This window comes from Carassius gibelio, chromosome B6 (genome assembly GCF_023724105.1).
Source record: "Carassius gibelio isolate Cgi1373 ecotype wild population from Czech Republic chromosome B6, carGib1.2-hapl.c, whole genome shotgun sequence".
Classification (NCBI taxonomy): Eukaryota; Metazoa; Chordata; class Actinopteri; order Cypriniformes; family Cyprinidae; genus Carassius; species Carassius gibelio.
Window position 1 is genome coordinate 29708619 of NC_068401.1, and position 18687 is coordinate 29727305.

Sequence of the window (18687 nt, forward strand, 5' to 3'; positions counted from 1 at the left end):
TGAGATCTGTGGGCATCTTTTTCGTAGCTAGCGCCTCCCGATGTAAACTGCAGTGGACAGAGCTCATGAGCGGCGCAGCTGTTTTTACGCGCGCAACGACTCCGTTGCGATGTCCCACCATGGCTCTTGCTCCATCTGTGCTCAGACCCACGCATTTAGACCAGTCTATTCCATTTGAAACAATGAACGCATTCAAAATATCAAATATGGCTTGGGCAGTTGATTGCACTGGCAGCGGCTTACAGAAAAGGATATCTTCTTGTAATTCTCCATTATGTACATAACGTACAAAGGCAAGGAGGTTGGAAAGGTTTGCTATATCGGTCGATTCATCCAACTGTAGGGCATAAAAGGGACTCTCTCGAATGTTTTTGACCAACTTCTGAGTTATATCATCTGCCATTTCATTGATTCTTCTCTCGACTGTATTATCTGAAAGTGAAATCAGATTTGACTGCTTGCGGGCCTTTTCTCCACACATCACGCCAACCATTTCTTTCGCAGCAGGTAAAATCAAAGTTTCACCAATTGTGTGCGGTTTTCCAGCCTTTGCAATGAGCTTTGCAACATGGTAAGATGCATCCACTGCTTTACTGTTGTCGTTGCCAGAGAACGCTGTTCCAAGAGTTTTTTTCCTGCTTTGGTACTCTTTAAGTTTGTTCTCAAAAAATTGTATAGGCTTGGATGCATATTCACTATGCTTTGTTTCCAAGTGCTGTCGTAGTTTGATTGGTTTTAAAGCTTCATTTGACAGTATTTCTGAGCACACAACACAGAGCGGTAGCTGCTCGTTCTCTGCTCCAACATATGTGAAACCCAGCGCTAGGTAGTCGCTACTATATTTTCTTCGTTTAGGTTTATTTTGAGGCTTTTCAGTGTCATGCTTACTTGTTGCTGAAGAAACGTCTGTATTTTTTCTTTTCATCGATCCTGTTGTCAACCATTTATCCATTTTTAAATCTGCTTCAGCACGTATGAATCAAAACTATTTTAGATAGTCTAAGTTGGCGGGTTGTTATTAAACCAATCAGCGAGCACGAATAGTGAACGCATAGTAACAGTTTATTATTTAATTTCTCATTATTTAATTATATATCATTTTATGATTTATTTGATTTTGACTAGACATTTTTTATTATATTAACAATATTACAATTTCTATTAATAATAATTGGCGGCCCCCCCTGCAATACCGTCGGCCCACAGGTTGAAAACCACTGCTTTAGAGAATGCTGAGGAGGATGAGAGTTTTCTTTCTCAAGCGAAAGTCGATGGGCGACTTAAAAACTCTGAGATTCTTCTCAACCTGTCCTCTCATCTTTCTTATTTGACAGAGAAAGAGAGGAGTGATGTCACTGAGTTGGTGATGTCATTTCCCTCTCTTTTCCTTGACGTTCCTGGTCGTACTTCTGTCATAGAACATGATATCGACGTAGGAACCTCGTGTCCAGTTAAACAGAATGCCTATCGAGTCAATCCTTTTAAAAGAGATTTGCTGAAACAAGAGGTGAACTATCTGCTTGCTCATAATCTGGCTGAATCTAGTTTCAGTTCGTGGAGTTCTCCTTGTGTTTTAGTAAATAAACCCGATGGCTCATATCGATTCTGCACAGATTACCGAAAACTTAACTCTGTGACAAAGCCGGACTGTTTTCCTTTACCTCGAGTTGATGACTGCGTCGATCTTGTTGGCTCTGCCCGTTACATCAGCAAATTCAACCTCTTAAAGGGGTATTGGCAGGTGCCTTTGACTAGTCGTGCTAAGGAATTATCTGCCTTCGTTATGCCTGATGTTTTCCTGCAGTATATGGTAATGCCGTTCGGAGTTCGAAATGCACCTGCGACTTTCCAGCGACTCGTAAACCGTATACTGTATGGAATGTCAGGATGTGAGGCATGTCTTGATGACGTCATGCTGTATAGTTCCTCCTGGTCTGAGCATCTTAACCAGATGAAAGAATTTTTTTCTCATTTAGCAAAGGCTAATCTTACAGTTAATCTCGCTAAATCTGAATTTGCGAAAGCAACCGTTACCTATTTGGGTAAGGTAGTGGGAAATGGTTGTGTAAAGCCCATTGAGACTAGAAGCTATTTGTAACTTTCCAGCTCCCACCACTCGTCGTGAATTGCGACTATTTCTCGGCATGGTATCGATTTATTGAGTCCGAAGTTACCATTTCAGTGGTCTGAGCCCTGTCAGCAGGCTTTTGAAAATTGTAAGGCTTTGCTGGCTTGTGCCCGTTTTGACAGCTCCGAATTTTGAAAAATCTTTTAGTCTTGCAATTGATGCGAGTGCTTGCGGTGCAGGCGCTGTTCTCTTGCAGGAGGGTTCGAACCAGGTTTTACATCCTTTAAGTTACATTTCTAAGAAATTTAATCGACATCAACAGGTATATTCCACCATTGAGAAAGAAGCTCTTGCACTAGTGTTGGCCGTACAACATTTTGAGATATATCTAGGGTCAATTGCTGCACCGATTATCATTTATACGGATCATAATCCTTTGGTCTTCTTGAATCGGATGAGGAATCGAAATCAGCGACTTATGCGATGGAGTCTTATTTTACAACCTTTCCATCTCGAGATTAAACATGTACAGGGAAAAGATAAAGTAATAGCTGACACACTTTCTAGAGCATAACATTATTTCTGCGTTGTCTGTTCCTTTTTCTTTGCATCTCTAGGGCCCAGAGGTGTTGTAGAATGAAGAGAAGACGACGTTCCTTTGGATCACCAGAACTTATAATGTGTTTGTTCTGGTTAGTGTTTAACTGTCTTTCCTTCGTTTTTTTTTTTTTTAATTCGTTGCAGAATCTTTATTTTAGGAGGGAGGTGTTACGACCCTGCGTTCTACTTGCTCGCCTGCTGGTGGCGGTGATCTTCCAGGAGAGCTTGGGAGATCGCACACCCCTGTTACCTGATCGCCACTTAATTATGGAAAGGATAAAACCTTGGACTCAATCACTCCCCTTGACTTCGTCCAGGGGATCGACACCCTCTGGAGAAGTCACTTGTTTTGCCAACCTTTATTTGTTTGCAGTCCATACCAGCCTTTTCTGCTCCCCATAAGGATTATGATTTATTCCCTTTTTGATTTTGATCCCTAGACTTCGTTATATTAAGTTGTGTTTTTGAAGACCAATAAAATCTTGCAAGTCATTTATTCAGTGTACTTGTATAGTTTATGTACGGTCGAAACGAGCTGGCCGTAACACAGATGACCACCAGGACAAGACCACAGGAAACAGATGATTCTTCTGCACAATCTGACTTTGCTGCAGTCTGGAATTGAACTACTGGTTTCGTCTGGTCAGAGGAGAACTGACCCCAACTGAGCCTGGTTTCTCCCAAGGTTTTTTTCTCCATTCTGTCACCGATGGAGTTTCGGTTCCTTGCCGCTGTCGCCTCTGGCTTGCTTAGTTGGGGTCACTTCATCTACAGCGATATCGTTGACTTGATTGCAAGTGATTGCACAGATACTATTTAAACTGAACTGAGCTGGATAACCACATAATTGAATTCAATGATGAAATGCTTTTTTTCAAAATTGACATACTATTTTCCTATTTAACGCTGTTCAGTTGCTTTGTCAAAATCTATATTGTTAAAAGCACTACATAAATAAAGGTGACATGTTAAACATTTAGGTTAAACAATCAGTCTAAAGTGAAAAACTAATCAAATGCGTTTATTTTTAGAATATTTAATAGACTGGAGATCAACACACTAAACTTCATCACCTTTAACTAATGAAGAACACTAAAGATTATGAGATTACTAGCCTGAACTGAGTTAGTCTCCATCATCAACCAGCTTAACGATCCACTCAATCACACAAAGCTGAATGCTGTTCTTCATAAGATAGCTGTGTTCTCGAGAAGAAACAGAGGTACCAGAGCAACCGAGAACTCACCCTGCTTACATTTGTTCTTCTTGAATATCCTATTTCACTCTGAAATACAAGTGCACACACTTCAACTGCATCCAGGAGTAAAAGAGATGTTTTTATGTTTCTGATGTCACATGTGTTTGTACGAATGTGAATAAATGTAGTGGCTGGAGTTTGTATCTTACACAGATGTTAAGCTGAAAGTGCAGCAAAAATCTTTAATATCTGAGTCTGAAACAAGTCACCTGACATACATGTGCCAACAACTGCAGAGAGACAGGAAACAGTCTGACCGCAGTATCAATGAACCACAGCAGAGCCACGGCATATGAGCGACCTTTTCACAACATACAGTTTTTTCAAACATTTTCCTTTGTTCCTCTGTTATTTTCTACTGTTTCAATCATTGTTGCAGCAACGATGTCTTAATGGACTGCCATTAAAATTAGCAATAATACTGCAAAACTCCTGTTGAGGATTACACACATGACTGCTAGAGCATTTTCAGTACAAACAACGATAAAAACTGTTTGTCAGCTCTGTTTAACAAAGCCTCTGAATTATGACATGATACTCATTTCTCCTCCAATCCTTAACAGACACAATAACATCTTACTTCATCTAGAACAACCCTTATAAACTCCGGCAGAAAGTTACACATGGTAACTGATTTGAGCTCATACTTTCACACTTTTTTTTTTTTATTCACACATTTTTCAAATTCAAAACACTTTTTAAAAGCCTCTCGTGCATTTCATATTTTAGACTGTAAAGCTGCTTTGACACAGTGAGCATTAAGCACAATATAAAAAAGGTTATGTCTTGACCCGAATAATGCTTCATGCAAACAATAAAGCATAGAAGGACTTTATTCGTTCTCATTTCAGAGAGACACAGAAGGATAAAAGTAACCTCAAAGGTCAACTGGGATGACCTGTCTGACCTCTGACCTCTTTATCAGACGTTGAAACAATTTCTTACCATTAGACACGAGTGCCAGACAAACTCACATTGAATATTCATGATAAAAACTGAACTACATAAACAAACACGTGTTCTCTGATATGTTTCTCAGTGAACTGGAGAGCCAGTTTTACCGGATCGGATCTTCTGCCACAGCGTGTGACGCAGCGATGCACAGTCACACAGTTCAGTGTGCAGGTGTGAGAGAAGCCTTGAGTAACAGTAACCCTGAGACCTGAGGCAGAAGACAAGTCTGAGCCTGCGTCTGATCCAACCACAGATTCACACGCATTTCATCTGATTGAACCTGTATTTGGCTCAAGATGCGCTCATAGGAGCTTTAGCTGTACGAATCACACTGCTGGAGGTTTACAGATAATCTCAGCTAATGTTCATCAATGGATATTAATGAGACTCCTACAGGAAGAGCCGCAACAGAATCATATTATGGCCCACTGAAACCAATAAACATATAAGTGTTAAAACCTCAACCACTGCAGGTCTGGAGGAGAGAGAGAGAGAGAGAGAGAGGGAGTGAGAGAGTGAGTGAGAGAGAGAGAGAGAGAGAGGGAGCGAGTGAGGTGGAGTGAGTGAGAGAGAGAGAGATAAAGAGAGAGAGAGAGGGAGCGAGTGAGGTGGAGTGTGTGAGAGAGAGAGAGATAAAGAGAGAGAGAGAGGGAGCGAGTGAGGTGGAGTGTGTGAGAGAGAGAGAGATAAAGAGAGAGAGAGAGCGAGTGAGGGGGAGTGAGTGAGTGAGAGAGAGAGAGAGAGATAGAGAGAGAGTGAGGGGAGTGAGTGAGAGAGAGAGAGAGAGAGAGGGAGCGAGTGAGGTGGAGTGAGTGAGAGAGAGAGAGAGGGAGCGAGTGAGGGGAGTGAGAGAGAGAGAGAGAGATATAAAGAGAGTTGAAGAAAGAGAGTGGTTGAGTCAGTTTTCTGTTGTTGCTTGTCTCTGTTCATGTGCAGCTCTTCTGTAGTTTCATGTTGAGTCGTGTTTGTTTCTTCCACTGAAGTGTTCATGCCACAGCAGAAGCTTGACTGGCAAACAAAACTAGAAACGGTAAGAGATTTCTATCCCTTCTGAAACTCATGTTTTATTGTTATGAATAATAAGGAGCTCTGTAGGCTCAGATTCTACAATATAGAGAAGATAAATGTCTACTTGTGTGCGTTTGCTTTTGTAATTACTCATTCTAGTTTGTGTTGAATGTTTTTTAATTGTTTTATTAGACAGGGATGATACAGAATAACTGCTGGATCATTTTGAGCAGCTATTTTGATGCCTCTAATTGTAATTCCAGCACTTGTCTCAGCTTAAGATTTAACTAAATACCAAAGACAAATTCAGAACAAAGTGAAACTATGAATATACAGAAAACGTAACACACACAGTAAAACAGCAAAAAACAAAAAAACAAATTAGTAGTATTTGTCAGATTCTAGTCTCTTCCTGGGTGAAAAAAAAGTGCACTTCTATAATGTACTTAAAACCCCTTAACTGTCATCCGGGACGGGACGGAACGCCTACATTTACTTTTGTAGCAAATTTAATCTAATCTTGACAAACTATATATTGTTGGAAAGGTCTAAGACTCCCATATATATATTTTACCAATGTTTTTTGTTAAAAATTATGTAGGAAAAGTAATAGATTAATTTAAGACAAGAGTGCACCCTCAAAAATCTACATTATAACAGGAGTTTTGACCTTTGTTTAAAAAAAGAGACTTTTAGTTGCCACCTCACATTTTAGAAGTCATCAGAAATTATATATCACTTGAAGACATAAAATCTCAAAATTAATCTTTTAAAACCCATTTTAAAATCAGACATTGCATTACCATCTAAATGGTACATCAGTATCATGTTGCAAAATATTTCAGTCATGAATTATAAAAATGTAGGTTTGTATCATGCACATTCAAGTCTATCTTAAAAACTTAATAGAGAAAAAGGCAACGAGGAAGTCTTTTTTTAAACAAAGGTCAAAGCTCCTTTTGTAATGTAGATTTCTGAGGGTGCACTCTTGTCATAAATTGATCTATTACTTTTCCTACATAATTTTTAACATAAAATATTGGTATAATATATATTTGGGAGTCTTAGACCTTTCCAACGATATATAGTTTGTCAAGATTAGATTAAATTTGATTGTAATATAGTATAGTCAACGTAGGCGTCCCGTATACGGGACGGGGTGACATTTAACAGGTTAAGTACATCATGGAAGTGCACTTTTGTCACCTGGGTTTATGGACTTTCTGAATTTTGTGAAAATGTGAATGAATTAAAGGTCAATAAGACTCTATTTAACAATAATTGTTTATCTCTCATTGTTTATCATGACAACTCTCAGAAGATTTTGGTGGCGATGGATATGACAACGTTATTGTATTTGTTCGTGGCACATTAGATCTGCCACACTGCTGAACAGCTGCTGCAGTTATTACATTGCTGCTGCTTCAAGCAATCTTAGGAACGTGCTTCTGCCAATATGAGTATTTAAAAGTATTAATAAATAGTCTAATGAATGCATCGCTCCTTGTTAGTTAGGGTTAATCCATTAACTAAAGTTAAGACATTATTGTAAAATACATCAGTATATTTAATTTATTTTTGTACATCATTTCACAAATTTAAATGTAAATATTTTTTTCATCAGAGCATTTTCATTTAATAGCAGAACTTCTGCTTTAGCATTGTTTCCCTGCTCTTCGACATACATAGTCCTCTAATGTTAAATGAGACACTTAAATGTTACAATGTGTCCCAGAATTCCTTGGGTCCACATCACTTACATGTGTCTGAACTGAAAAAGTATAAAAGACTAAAGATTTCTGCTCATAAAATTAATCAGAAGGGTTCAACTGAATTTCACTAAACATGATCAAATTAAAAGAGTAGCTGTTGAATGAATCTGATGTTACTCGGATGACTTAAACGGATCATTCACCCTCAAATTAAGATTTGCTGGTAATTTACTCACCGTCAGGCCATCCAAGATGAAGATGAGTTTGTTTCTTCAGTGGAACAGTAAAGAAGATATTTAGCTGAGACTGCAATTCTTGGTGATCCATAAAATGTAGACCTTGAGAGTTAGAATTAATTCACACAGAATATCTTATCCTCGAGGTCTTGTGAAGTGAAACTATTAGCCTGTGCAATAAACTGAACATTATTTACAGTATTATTACCTGTAACCCATGTTCAGTTTCTTGCACAAACTGATTGTTTCACTTCATAAGACCTCAATTTATTGGCAATGCCACGGGATTCATTCTGTGTGAATTAAAGCTCCCAGAGCGTCTGTAGCCACTGACCTGCAGTCCCTCTCCATAACAACTCCTTCTTATCGAGATTTTTGTAGTTGGCACGGCATGGCACATAAAAATAAATAAATAAATAAAGAGCCAGAAGAGTTTTTTTTTTTTTATTACACTTTGACGCCTGGCATTATGCACGTCTGTGTGCTCACTCACATTGGCGCCCTTTGTTTATTCACAAGGCGTTAAACATCCGGTGTGCACAAGCCTTAAGAGTGAGTTAATAGCAAATTTACATTTTCGGGTGACTATTCTTTTAAAATAAAGTGGAATTATATCACACTGTTTGCTGAACATCAGATGTGCACACAGAAGAAAGTGAAAGTGTGCCGTCAGGTTTTTAGTTGGTTTTGTGAGCTGATGATGCTCTTGTGTTTTCAGGACTGAAGCGATGGACCCAAACCATGCAGTTCTGCCATTCAGTGTACACTCAACAATCTGCCTTCACAAGACAACTCCTGCTCAGTTTCCTGATGCTCTGGTTCTCTGTTACGATGAGCTGAACTCCACAGCGTCTCATCACTGAAAACAAAAAGAAGTTTGCTGGGGAACCATGGAGTTTGGTGCTGTGACCTGCACAGGGACGACCAACACATGTCACTGGAACGAAGTTCTCGAGAAGCACTATAACTACACCGGCAAACAGTATGGCAGAGGTGAACTGAAACCAGAATCCATCGCCGGGCTGTTCATCTGCTTCCTCATCATCGTGGAGAACTTGATCGTCCTCATGGCCATCTGGAAGAACAAGAAGTTCCACATGCCCATGTACTATCTGCTGGGGAACCTGACGCTGTCGGACCTGCTGGCCGGATTCACCTACATGCTGAACATCATGCTGTCGGGTCAGAACACGCTGAAGCTGACGCCGCTGCAGTGGTTTGTGAGGGAGGGTGGTGTCTTCATCACGCTCTCGGCGTCCGTCGTCAGTCTGCTGGCCATCGCCATCGAGCGCTACTTCACCATGCGCAACACCAAGCCCTACCCACGCGCCAAACGCAACCGCATGTTCACTCTGATCGCCGCCAGCTGGGCTCTGTCGCTGTTGCTAGGTGCTCTGCCTATTATGGGATGGAACTGTCTGCATAATCTAAAGTGGTGCTCCACCGTCCTGCCGCTCTACGCCAAGAGCTACATCTTCTTCTGCGTGGTTGTGTTCCTGTCCATCCTGCTGGCCATCGTCCTTCTGTACGGACGCATCTTTCACTTCGTCAAGTCCAACACGCAGAACCCGACCTGCGTTCAGCGCAAACCCTACGGCCATCGCTCGCTGAAGTACATGGCTCTGCTGAAGACCGTCACCATCGTGGTGGGAGTGTTCATCCTGTGCTGGATGCCGCTGTTCGTGCTCCTGCTGATGGACTTCGTGTGTCCCGTGAAGGAGTGTCCTGTTCTCTTCAAGGTTGATTACTTCCTGGGCATGGCCATGTTTAATTCCCTCATTAACCCCATCATTTACACGCTGACGAGCAGAGACATACGGAGGGCTATTTTGAAGCTGCTCTGCCGCAGATGCCTGATGACCAAAGACGGCCACGTGAGGAACATCGGCATCCACATCAGCTTCACCAAGACAGACGTGAACCGCCAGGGACTGGAGACGACCATCTCATCCGGGAACGGCATCACCTTACCTGTTAAATCCATCTACCCCAAACTCAAGCTGTCCGTCATCGCGTAAGTGTGAGATCCTGAGCTTATGTGTGTCCCTGCAGCACAGAAGCAGTCATCAGTGTCACAGGTGTATTTGCAGAAATAGACAACAATACATTGGATGGGTCAAATTATACATTTTTCTTTTATGCCAAAAATCATTGGGATATTAAGTAAAGAAAATGTTCAAGATATTTTGCTAATTTCCTACCATAAATATATCAAAACTTAATCTTTTGATTAGTAATATGCATTGCTAAGAACTTCATTTGAACAACTTTAAAGATGATTTTCTCAATATTTAGATTTTTTTGCTCCCTCAGATTGCAGATTTTCAAATAATTGTGTCTCAGACAAATATTGTCCTCCTCACAAACCCCACATCAATGGAAATATTATTTATTCAACTTTCAGATCATGTATACATCTCAATTTCATACAAATGGACCCTCATGTGCTGCAGGGCTAACATTTCAGAGCTGGAACTGAATCATGACGAATCAAATCTAATTAAAGGCTCGTTCCAGTCACACAGCCCAAAAGAGAAACTGTTTCAAACACGACACTTGCTTTACAGCAAAATCTAACTTTGCTATATGGACCTCGTATCGAGCTGTCATGGGCAGAAAGAGGTATTGCATGGGTGTTTTTCAACATTTCAACATTTGGGCCTTTATATCTGAGATACATCTGCACAAATACTCAGAAATACAAAGACTCAGATATCAGTTCATCGGCCAGTATCAGCTTGAGATCTGAATGCATGCAAAGACTTTAAACAAACATGCACTGAACAGCTGACAGGCCTTAAATAGCGACCTTGAGCTTTTGAAAAAGCGCTTTATAAATTATGTTTATTATTATTAATAAATATGACAGTGCATGTCCGTAATTTTTGCTACTGATGAATACACAGATCCTCCACAGATAAATATTCTGCTCTCTTGCTCTTATCGAGTATTAAACTGTAAGCATCTCTTTACACAAAAGCATATTTAAGGTTTGTTTGCACAGTTGTCTTTGTACAGTGTAAATGCTTGACATACTGTTTTTACAAGCTTTTGTAAAGCCTGATTCATACTAAATTATGTTCTTTATTATTTGATATTAAATGTTTTTGAATATAACTGAGATACTGTGTCCAGGTACATGTGTTTCACTCACAATCACAAGATTATGAAGTATGAGTCACATTACTGAGTGAAGATAGTGAAACATCAAAAGATTTGGTGAGGGTTACAGAAACACCATTAGTTCAATTTAACAATATTAAAATTGAAAACAAATGTGTGTGTGTGCGTGTGTGTAGGGGAGAGGTTCTTTACTGGCAATGATGGCCCCATGAAGATCTTTTAACATCTATTGAAACTTTACATTCCGTAAAATATTTTGTATAGAGAAGAATATAGGGTATATTTTTCAAATTTTTATCACTCTCCCTAATTCAAGTTTTTATATGTATGAATCTCTGAAGGAAATTGACTGTCTTCAGAAAAGTTTCCATGTCATTTTCATTTTATCTGATAAAGTAGTGTTTATGCGCGTCTATATTTCTGAAGTTACAAAAGTGCTTCCTGTTGGCAGAGATTTTTTTTTTTTTTTTTCAATAATCCCATCTGTGTTTTTTGTTCAGACCAGTGTGAAAATCCACTCACATATCCCCATTTTAATTTAATTTAATAATTTATACTTAATAGTTTAAATGATGATGTTTATCAGTTTATAATTTATTTAGTTTTTGTGAAACCTGTATCTCGACTGTAAATAAATGGCTATTTCATGCTCTACAATAGGAAGAAAAATCCTATATTTTGTTTGGGGGCCCCAATTCACTAAACACGGTCCTGAACATAATGTGTTTAAATAATTTGTTATAACTTGTACATGACCAATGTAGAAACACTGAACACAACTTTGGGGCATTACTGTGCAGCAACAAGCATCACAAGGAACCTGAAGGTGGATCGGGGTGAATTCTTATATTTTTTCTGGGGCCCCCAAGTCACTAAACACGGCCCTGAACTTAATGTGTTTAAATCACCTGTTTAGTGTTTGGAGTTGTTCAGTCTGTAGCTGAAGGCGGCACACGGATGTTTGGTAGTGATTTCCGTGTGTCAGATCTGTGGGAGTTTGCAGAGGGGCTGCTCTATTTGCACACTAACTTGGAAACACAATTCAGCTCAGTTTTACCCTGTTTACCGTAAACACACACACATACACACACCACACGCTTCAGAGAACCGTACACACCAAACCACACGCCGCTCACGAAGCCACAGCCATGAGACAGACATGTGTCTCACACATACAGACACACACACACACACACACACACACACACAGTTCTGCCATCATTTGTCAGAATTGAAGCTTCGGGTGATTATTTATAGAAATGAAACTATGATCATCAGGGTGATTGGTTAAATAGGGTTTGACTGTGATGAAACCTGACAAGAGGGAAGAAGAAGAATAAATAATTACATTTCATGTCTAGTTTTTATTTAAGGCTTCATTCATGCTGATCACAATGGGCTCATAAATGTCTTTTTCACTGGAGTAATAATAGAATAACTGATAAAAATGATTAATAGGTAAATTGATATATATATATATATATATATATATATATATATATATATATGTCTGAGATGTGTTAGAGTTAGCAAATGCCGAAAAATCTTTCCATTTACAAAGAACATGTGGATCCAAAGGAACATGAATGGGTTCTCGGCTCCGGCCCTCAAGGGCCCTCATCCCTGATCAAACTCACCTGCCAGTATCAGTCTAGTGTTCCTGAAGACCTTGATAAGCAGCACAGGGCCCTCGAGGGCCGGAGACGACCACCCCTGGCTGAACACATTATCTTACCATCTTATTTTCCTCTATCGACACCTAGTGCTCACACTCTGAACTGCTACATCACACACACACACACACACACACACACACAGTCCTGTATCTGACCTCATAATGATGATGATGGTGGTTCAAAATCAGACACTGAATATAATTAATTTGTTGGCCTTATTCGGGAGCTGAAAGAATCAGAAGACTGATAGACAGATAGATGGATGGACGGACAGACAGACAGACAGACAGGTAGTGTTACGATCTCTTCTGAGTCGAAACAAAATAAGGGAGTCACCAAACACCACAGCTAATTTAATAAATGGATTTATTAATCCGTATAACAGAACAACATTAAGAATCAGTGTAAATGATAATCAGTGTGTCAGTAGATGGTGCAAATGTATATGGAAATCAGAAGTCCAACCATCACAGAGGAGATGGATCAAAGGGCGGCGGTGATCTCCCAAATCCCTCACATTTCATGAGTACTACAAGCTGAAAAGAGTCCAACGAACAGCACAAACAGGACCAGCCCAAGATCTGCCCCCCCCCTCCTCTCTGTCCCAGTCTCTTATAGAGAGTCCTAATTATGTTCAGGTGTACAATCACTCACTTCAGCCAATCACCTGCAACTCAGAGATAATGAATTAATCTCTAAAACAGTCACACACCACCCTTTAAAAGAGATCCGTTACCAATCGGATCAGGAATAAAAAAATAAATAAAATTAAAAAAAAAAAACAGCACCATCAACATAGAAATCATTTCAACATTCATTGTTATACCACCTCTGTACAAACATGATTTTCACAATTTCATACATTCTCCAACATCGCCCCACTTTGTCACCAGTAATCTGGATCCTGAAAGTAAATTTGAGGCAACAAGAGAGCACAGAGAAACAGAAGCAACTGTACAACCATTGCACTTAATTGATCAGATGAGGAACACAGGATAACGCATCCACCACTACATTATCCGATCCTTTAATGTGTTTAACAATTAAATTGTAGGGCTGTAAAAAAAGAATCCAACGCATCAAGCGTTGACTTGGTGACTGTAAAGAATGCAAGAAAGTTAAAGGGTTATGATCAGAAAACACATCTACAGGCATTCCTCCCCCTACATACACAAAGAACTGGAGTGCCCAAATTAAAGATAAAGCCTATTGCTCGATCACGGAGTAATTTTTCTGATAAGTGTTAAACTTATGAAAAAAAAAAAAAAAAAAAAAAAAACTTACGGGATAGTCCAGACCATTCTCCCCTGTCTGTAATAAGACAGCTCCAGCACCAACCTGGCTGGCATCCACCTGTAGCTTAAAGGGCACATCTAGCCTCGGGGCAGCTAGAATAGGAGCAGAGGTCAATAATAATTTCACATTTTCGAAAGAGCTCTCTGACAGTTTTCGCTCCAGTGAAATTTCACAGAGTTCTTACGCAAGTCAGTCAGTGGTGAAACCACGGTTGAGAAATTGGAACAGAAACCCCGGTAATAACAGACCACCCCCAAGAAACGCTCTTAGTTCTTTCTTAGTAGATGGAAAAGGAAACTGCTGAATGCCAAGGACTTTGGCTTGAACTGGATGCACTTTGCCTTGGCCAAACTCTTTCCCAAGATACCTCACAGTAGCCTTGGCAAACTCACAATTTGCCAGGTTAACTGTTAGACGTGCCTCAGTCAAAAGGCACGTCTAACCTCTGAGTTAAAGAGCTCACAAACAAACTAAGTGTTGTTCCCAGGCCTCATTGAAAACAATCACGTCATCTAAATACACTGCTTAGCACTGTTTAGCTTGCGATAGTCAGTACAAAATCTATACGTTGAATCTGCTTTCCTCACTAACAAGCAAGGTGAAGCCCAACTGGAGCACGACGGAACAGCTATTCCGTTCTCAAGCATATATTGAATCTGAGATTCCAAAGCTTCTCGCTTACTAACTGGAGCCCGATAGCACGGTTGATGAATAGGTTGTTCATCTCCCACATCAACATCATGCTCTATCAGGTGAGTACAAGTGGTTATATCTGAAACCAAACCAGAAAAGTCCATTAAAATCTGGGTTAGATCTTGATTTTGAACCTCTGTCAAATGTGAAAACAGCGTATCTAAATTCTGAAGAGTCTCTGAATTCTTTAATCGAGGTAACAAAACACAATCTTCAGGAACAACTGTATCCTCCTTTACCATATCTTCTCCTCCCTTAACAAAAGGCTGATAAGACTCAAAGGAAGCTGTAACAACTGGAGCAACTGGTTTAGTTGGTTGAACCTCAGACTTTCGAGAATAATAGGCTTTAAGCCAATTTACATGGAAACACTGCTTAGATTTACGCCTATCGGGAGTGGCGACTTGATAGTTACCAAATTTTGTGGAGGATCCTCTTCACCTAGTCCCTCACGCAAAACAGAAAGAGGTCCACGCACACAATGTCCGAAAACTAAATCATTTGGGCTAAATCCCAAGCTCTCTTGCTGTACCTCCCTAGCAGCAAGTAAAAGCCAGGGTAAGCCCTCCTCCCAGTCACGGCTTAACTCCACACAGTAAGCATGCAAAAGTGACTTCAAGGTCTGGTGAAACCTTTCAACTGCACCCTGACTTTGAGGATGATAAATGCTTGTGACATCTCATGACTCCTTGCACGAGTCACAACACCAGCTGAAAATACTTCAGGAAATTTTTTATGCAAATCATCTGAATCCTCAGAGACTGGAATAAGCACTACCTCAGGAGGTGGAATCACCTCTCACCAGACTCTACCTCCAGCCAAATTGTTACCCAAGATGACAGTAACCCCATCCACTGGCAAGGATGGACGAATTTTCAAAGACACTTCACCACAAATCAGGTCAGAAGGCAAGTATACTCTATGTAGAAGGACAGGAAGTGTGTTTAATCCAATTCCCCTAATCAAAACACTCCTCCCTTCACTTGACACCTGAGAAAAGGGCAGAACAGATTCAAGAATAAAAGACTCTGATGAGCCTGTATCTCTCAAAATTTTAACTGGTATTTTACTCTCAGAGTTTGGCAGAGACACATAACCCTCCGTAATAAATGGCACAAAGTTATTCATGGCTACTAATTTGGAATCACATACTTCCTCTCCCACCTCTAAGGAAGTACCATGATCACTGGTTATTTTAGCAACATCAGTCACTTACACAGGACTAATGTGCGATTTCTTTTTTCCTAACTTCCACTTAGCAGCCAAAATTGGGCACCTATTTTTCCCAATCGCCCAGATTAAAACAATAGTTACACACTAAGTCTCTGTCAGATTTCATTCGACCTCTGTGCTCAGATTTTGAAGGATAAGTTTGTTCAAATTTCTTTGCTCCAACTCTGGAGTTACCACTTTGTGGACTTAACCGGTCTTCTCTGTACACCTTTCGATGTGTTAATACGTAATCATCTGCCAAAACTGCCACTTCCATTGCATCTTTTGGCTTCTTTTCATTTATGTATGTAGTAATATCACCGGACACAATATTTTTTAACTGTTCTAAAATGACCAAGTCACGCAGTGTTTCAAAAAAGTCATCAACAGCGGACGCAACACACCAACGATCAAAATAAGAGACCAGATCTCTTACCACCTCAGAGTGAGTTTGACGATCACCTTTTCTCCAGCTTCGAAATCGCTGGCTATACTCTTCAGGAACCAGTTCGTAGGCCTTCAGCCCCACCCCCACCCCCGCTCTCCTCTTGTCCCAGTCTCTTATATAGAGTCCTAATTATGTTCAGGTGTACAATCACTCACTTCAGCCAATCACCTGCAAGAGATAATGAGTTAATCTTTAAAACCGTCACAGTAGATGGATAGATAGCTTATAGTTTGGTAGATGGATTAAATTATTAATTAAATTCACTGCTATTTGCAATTGTTCAATAATAATGAGCACTGCACAGACCGACCCTGTGAATGTTGATTAGTTAGTTGATTTAGAAAAATGGAAAAGGTAGTAATTATCCAGAACTTTATCCATTATCCATTATCCATTGTAATCCTGTAAACCGAAAACACAAAATACAATGTGTAATTTAAAATGCAGGTAAAAAAAAAAAAAAAAAAAAAAAAAAAAAAAAAACACCTGTAAAAAATTGTAGAAAAATCCTTCATATAGTAGACTATGTTTTACAGACGTTTTGTCTGTTTTGTATGTTTTATATTTTATGAAGAAATCGAAATTAACATTTATAAAATCTGCAGAGATTTAATGCAGGAGCTAGTGTAGGCCCTACCCTATAAGCGATGTAAGCGGCTGCATAGGGCCCTGTGGCCCCCTGGGGAGTTCAGACAGCAATCACGGGAGTAAGGCAAGATGAAGCTGTACTTCCATAGGAATTAATAAAAAAATGCTTGTGGACACGCACTGTAAGTGTCTGACAAATGTGCCTCTGGTCCCGATCATGGACACGAAACTAAAAAGGATACATTTTAATTCCAGGTGTTTGAGATCGGCAGCTGCTCCCTGATGCATGCAAATTAGGCTGCATACAATATCTAGGCTGTAATTAGTATGGGCACTATAATAGGATGTGCAAACATAACATTCTTTGAGCTCTGTATCATGCTGGAAGAATAAATAGGTTTCTGTTTGCACTTTCATTTAAGTATTGAGAGAGTAGCCTACTTTGATTATAGTTGCATTTAATAAGACTAAGAAATAACTTAAGGTCAATTTGTGAAATAAAGTTCGAATAGGAGGTCAAACATTAAAAACTCATAGCCTGCGAGTACTAGTATAGGTCTTAAGCAATTAGCTTCAGACCTGAATGCATTAGCATGGTTTAAATAGTACTTATATGGTTTAAATCGTACTTATATGACTACCATCAATTTGTAGCATTGAATGAAGATGTATCATATCGATCACAAGTGCAGTATGGAGTACCTCAAGGCTCAGTACTAGGGCCACTACTCTTCACGCTTTATATGTTACCCTTGGGAGATATCATCAGGAAACATGGTGTTAGCTTCCATTGTTATACTGATGATACTCAGCTCTATATTTCTTCATGGCCCGGTGAAACAAACCAATTTGAAAAACTAATGGAATGCATAGTTGAAATAAAAAACTGGATGTCGAGTAATTTCTTACTTCTAAATTCTGAAAAAACAGAGGTGTTAATTACAGGACCTAAAAACTCTGCATGTAATAACCTAGAACACTGTCTAAGACTTGATGGCTGCTCTGTCAATTCTTCGTCATCAGTTAGGAACCTAGGTGTGCTATTTGATCGCAATCTTTCCTTAGAAAGCCACGTTCCTAGCATTTGTAAAACTGCATTTTTCCATCTCAAAAATATATCTAAATTACGGCCTATGTTCTCAATGTCAAATGCAGAAATGTTAATCATTGCATTTATGACTTCAAGGTTAGATTATTGTAATGCTTTATTGGGTGGTTGTTCTGCATGCTTAGTAAACAAACTACAGCTAGTCCAAAATGCAGCAGCAAGAGTTCTTACTAGAACCAGGAAGTATGACCATATTAGCCCGGTCCTGTCCACACTGCACTGGCTCCCTATCAAACATCTATAGATTTTAAAATATTGCTCATTACTTATAAAGCCTTGAATGGTTTAGCACCTCAGTATCTGAATGAGCTCCTGTTACATTATATTCCTCTACGTCCGCTACGTTCTCAAAACTCAGGCAATTTGATAATACACACAAATTTCTTGTTACATCATTAGAAGAATGGCATCTACGCTAATATTAGTCTGTTTCTCTCTTATTCCGAGATCACCGTTGCCACCAGATCCAGTCTGTATCCAGATCAGAGGGTCACTGCAGTCACCCGAATCCAGTACGTATCCAGACCAGATGGTGGATCAGCACATAGAAAGGACCTCTACTGCCCTGAAAGACAGCGGAGACCAGGACAACTAGAGCCCCAGATACAGATCCCCTGTAAAGACCTTTTCTCAGAGAACCACCAGGACAAGACCACAGGAAACAGATCATTTTTCTGCACAGTCTGACTTTGCTGCAGCCTGGAATT

The 18687-nt window shown here is 39.8% G+C and overlaps 1 protein-coding gene and 1 long non-coding RNA gene across 2 annotated transcripts; one reads left to right on the plus strand and one right to left on the minus strand.

The window, feature by feature from the left end:
- Window positions 1-5675: 5675 nt before the first annotated feature.
- On the plus strand, window positions 5676-10977 carry LOC127959639 (sphingosine 1-phosphate receptor 1-like). Its single transcript, XM_052558928.1, has 2 exons — window positions 5676-5910; window positions 8555-10977. The coding sequence occupies exon 2, from the start codon at window positions 8727-8729 to the stop codon at window positions 9852-9854; it is 1128 nt and encodes a 375-aa protein (XP_052414888.1). The 5' UTR covers window positions 5676-5910; window positions 8555-8726; the 3' UTR covers window positions 9855-10977.
- A 2043-nt stretch (window positions 10978-13020) lies between these two features.
- Window positions 13021-16362, minus strand: LOC127959649 (uncharacterized). Its single transcript, XR_008154282.1, has 3 exons — window positions 16273-16362; window positions 13920-14023; window positions 13021-13302 (listed from the first exon to the last, which is right to left on the minus strand). It is a non-coding gene; the product is annotated as an uncharacterized LOC127959649 (long non-coding RNA).
- Window positions 16363-18687: the final 2325 nt, after the last annotated feature.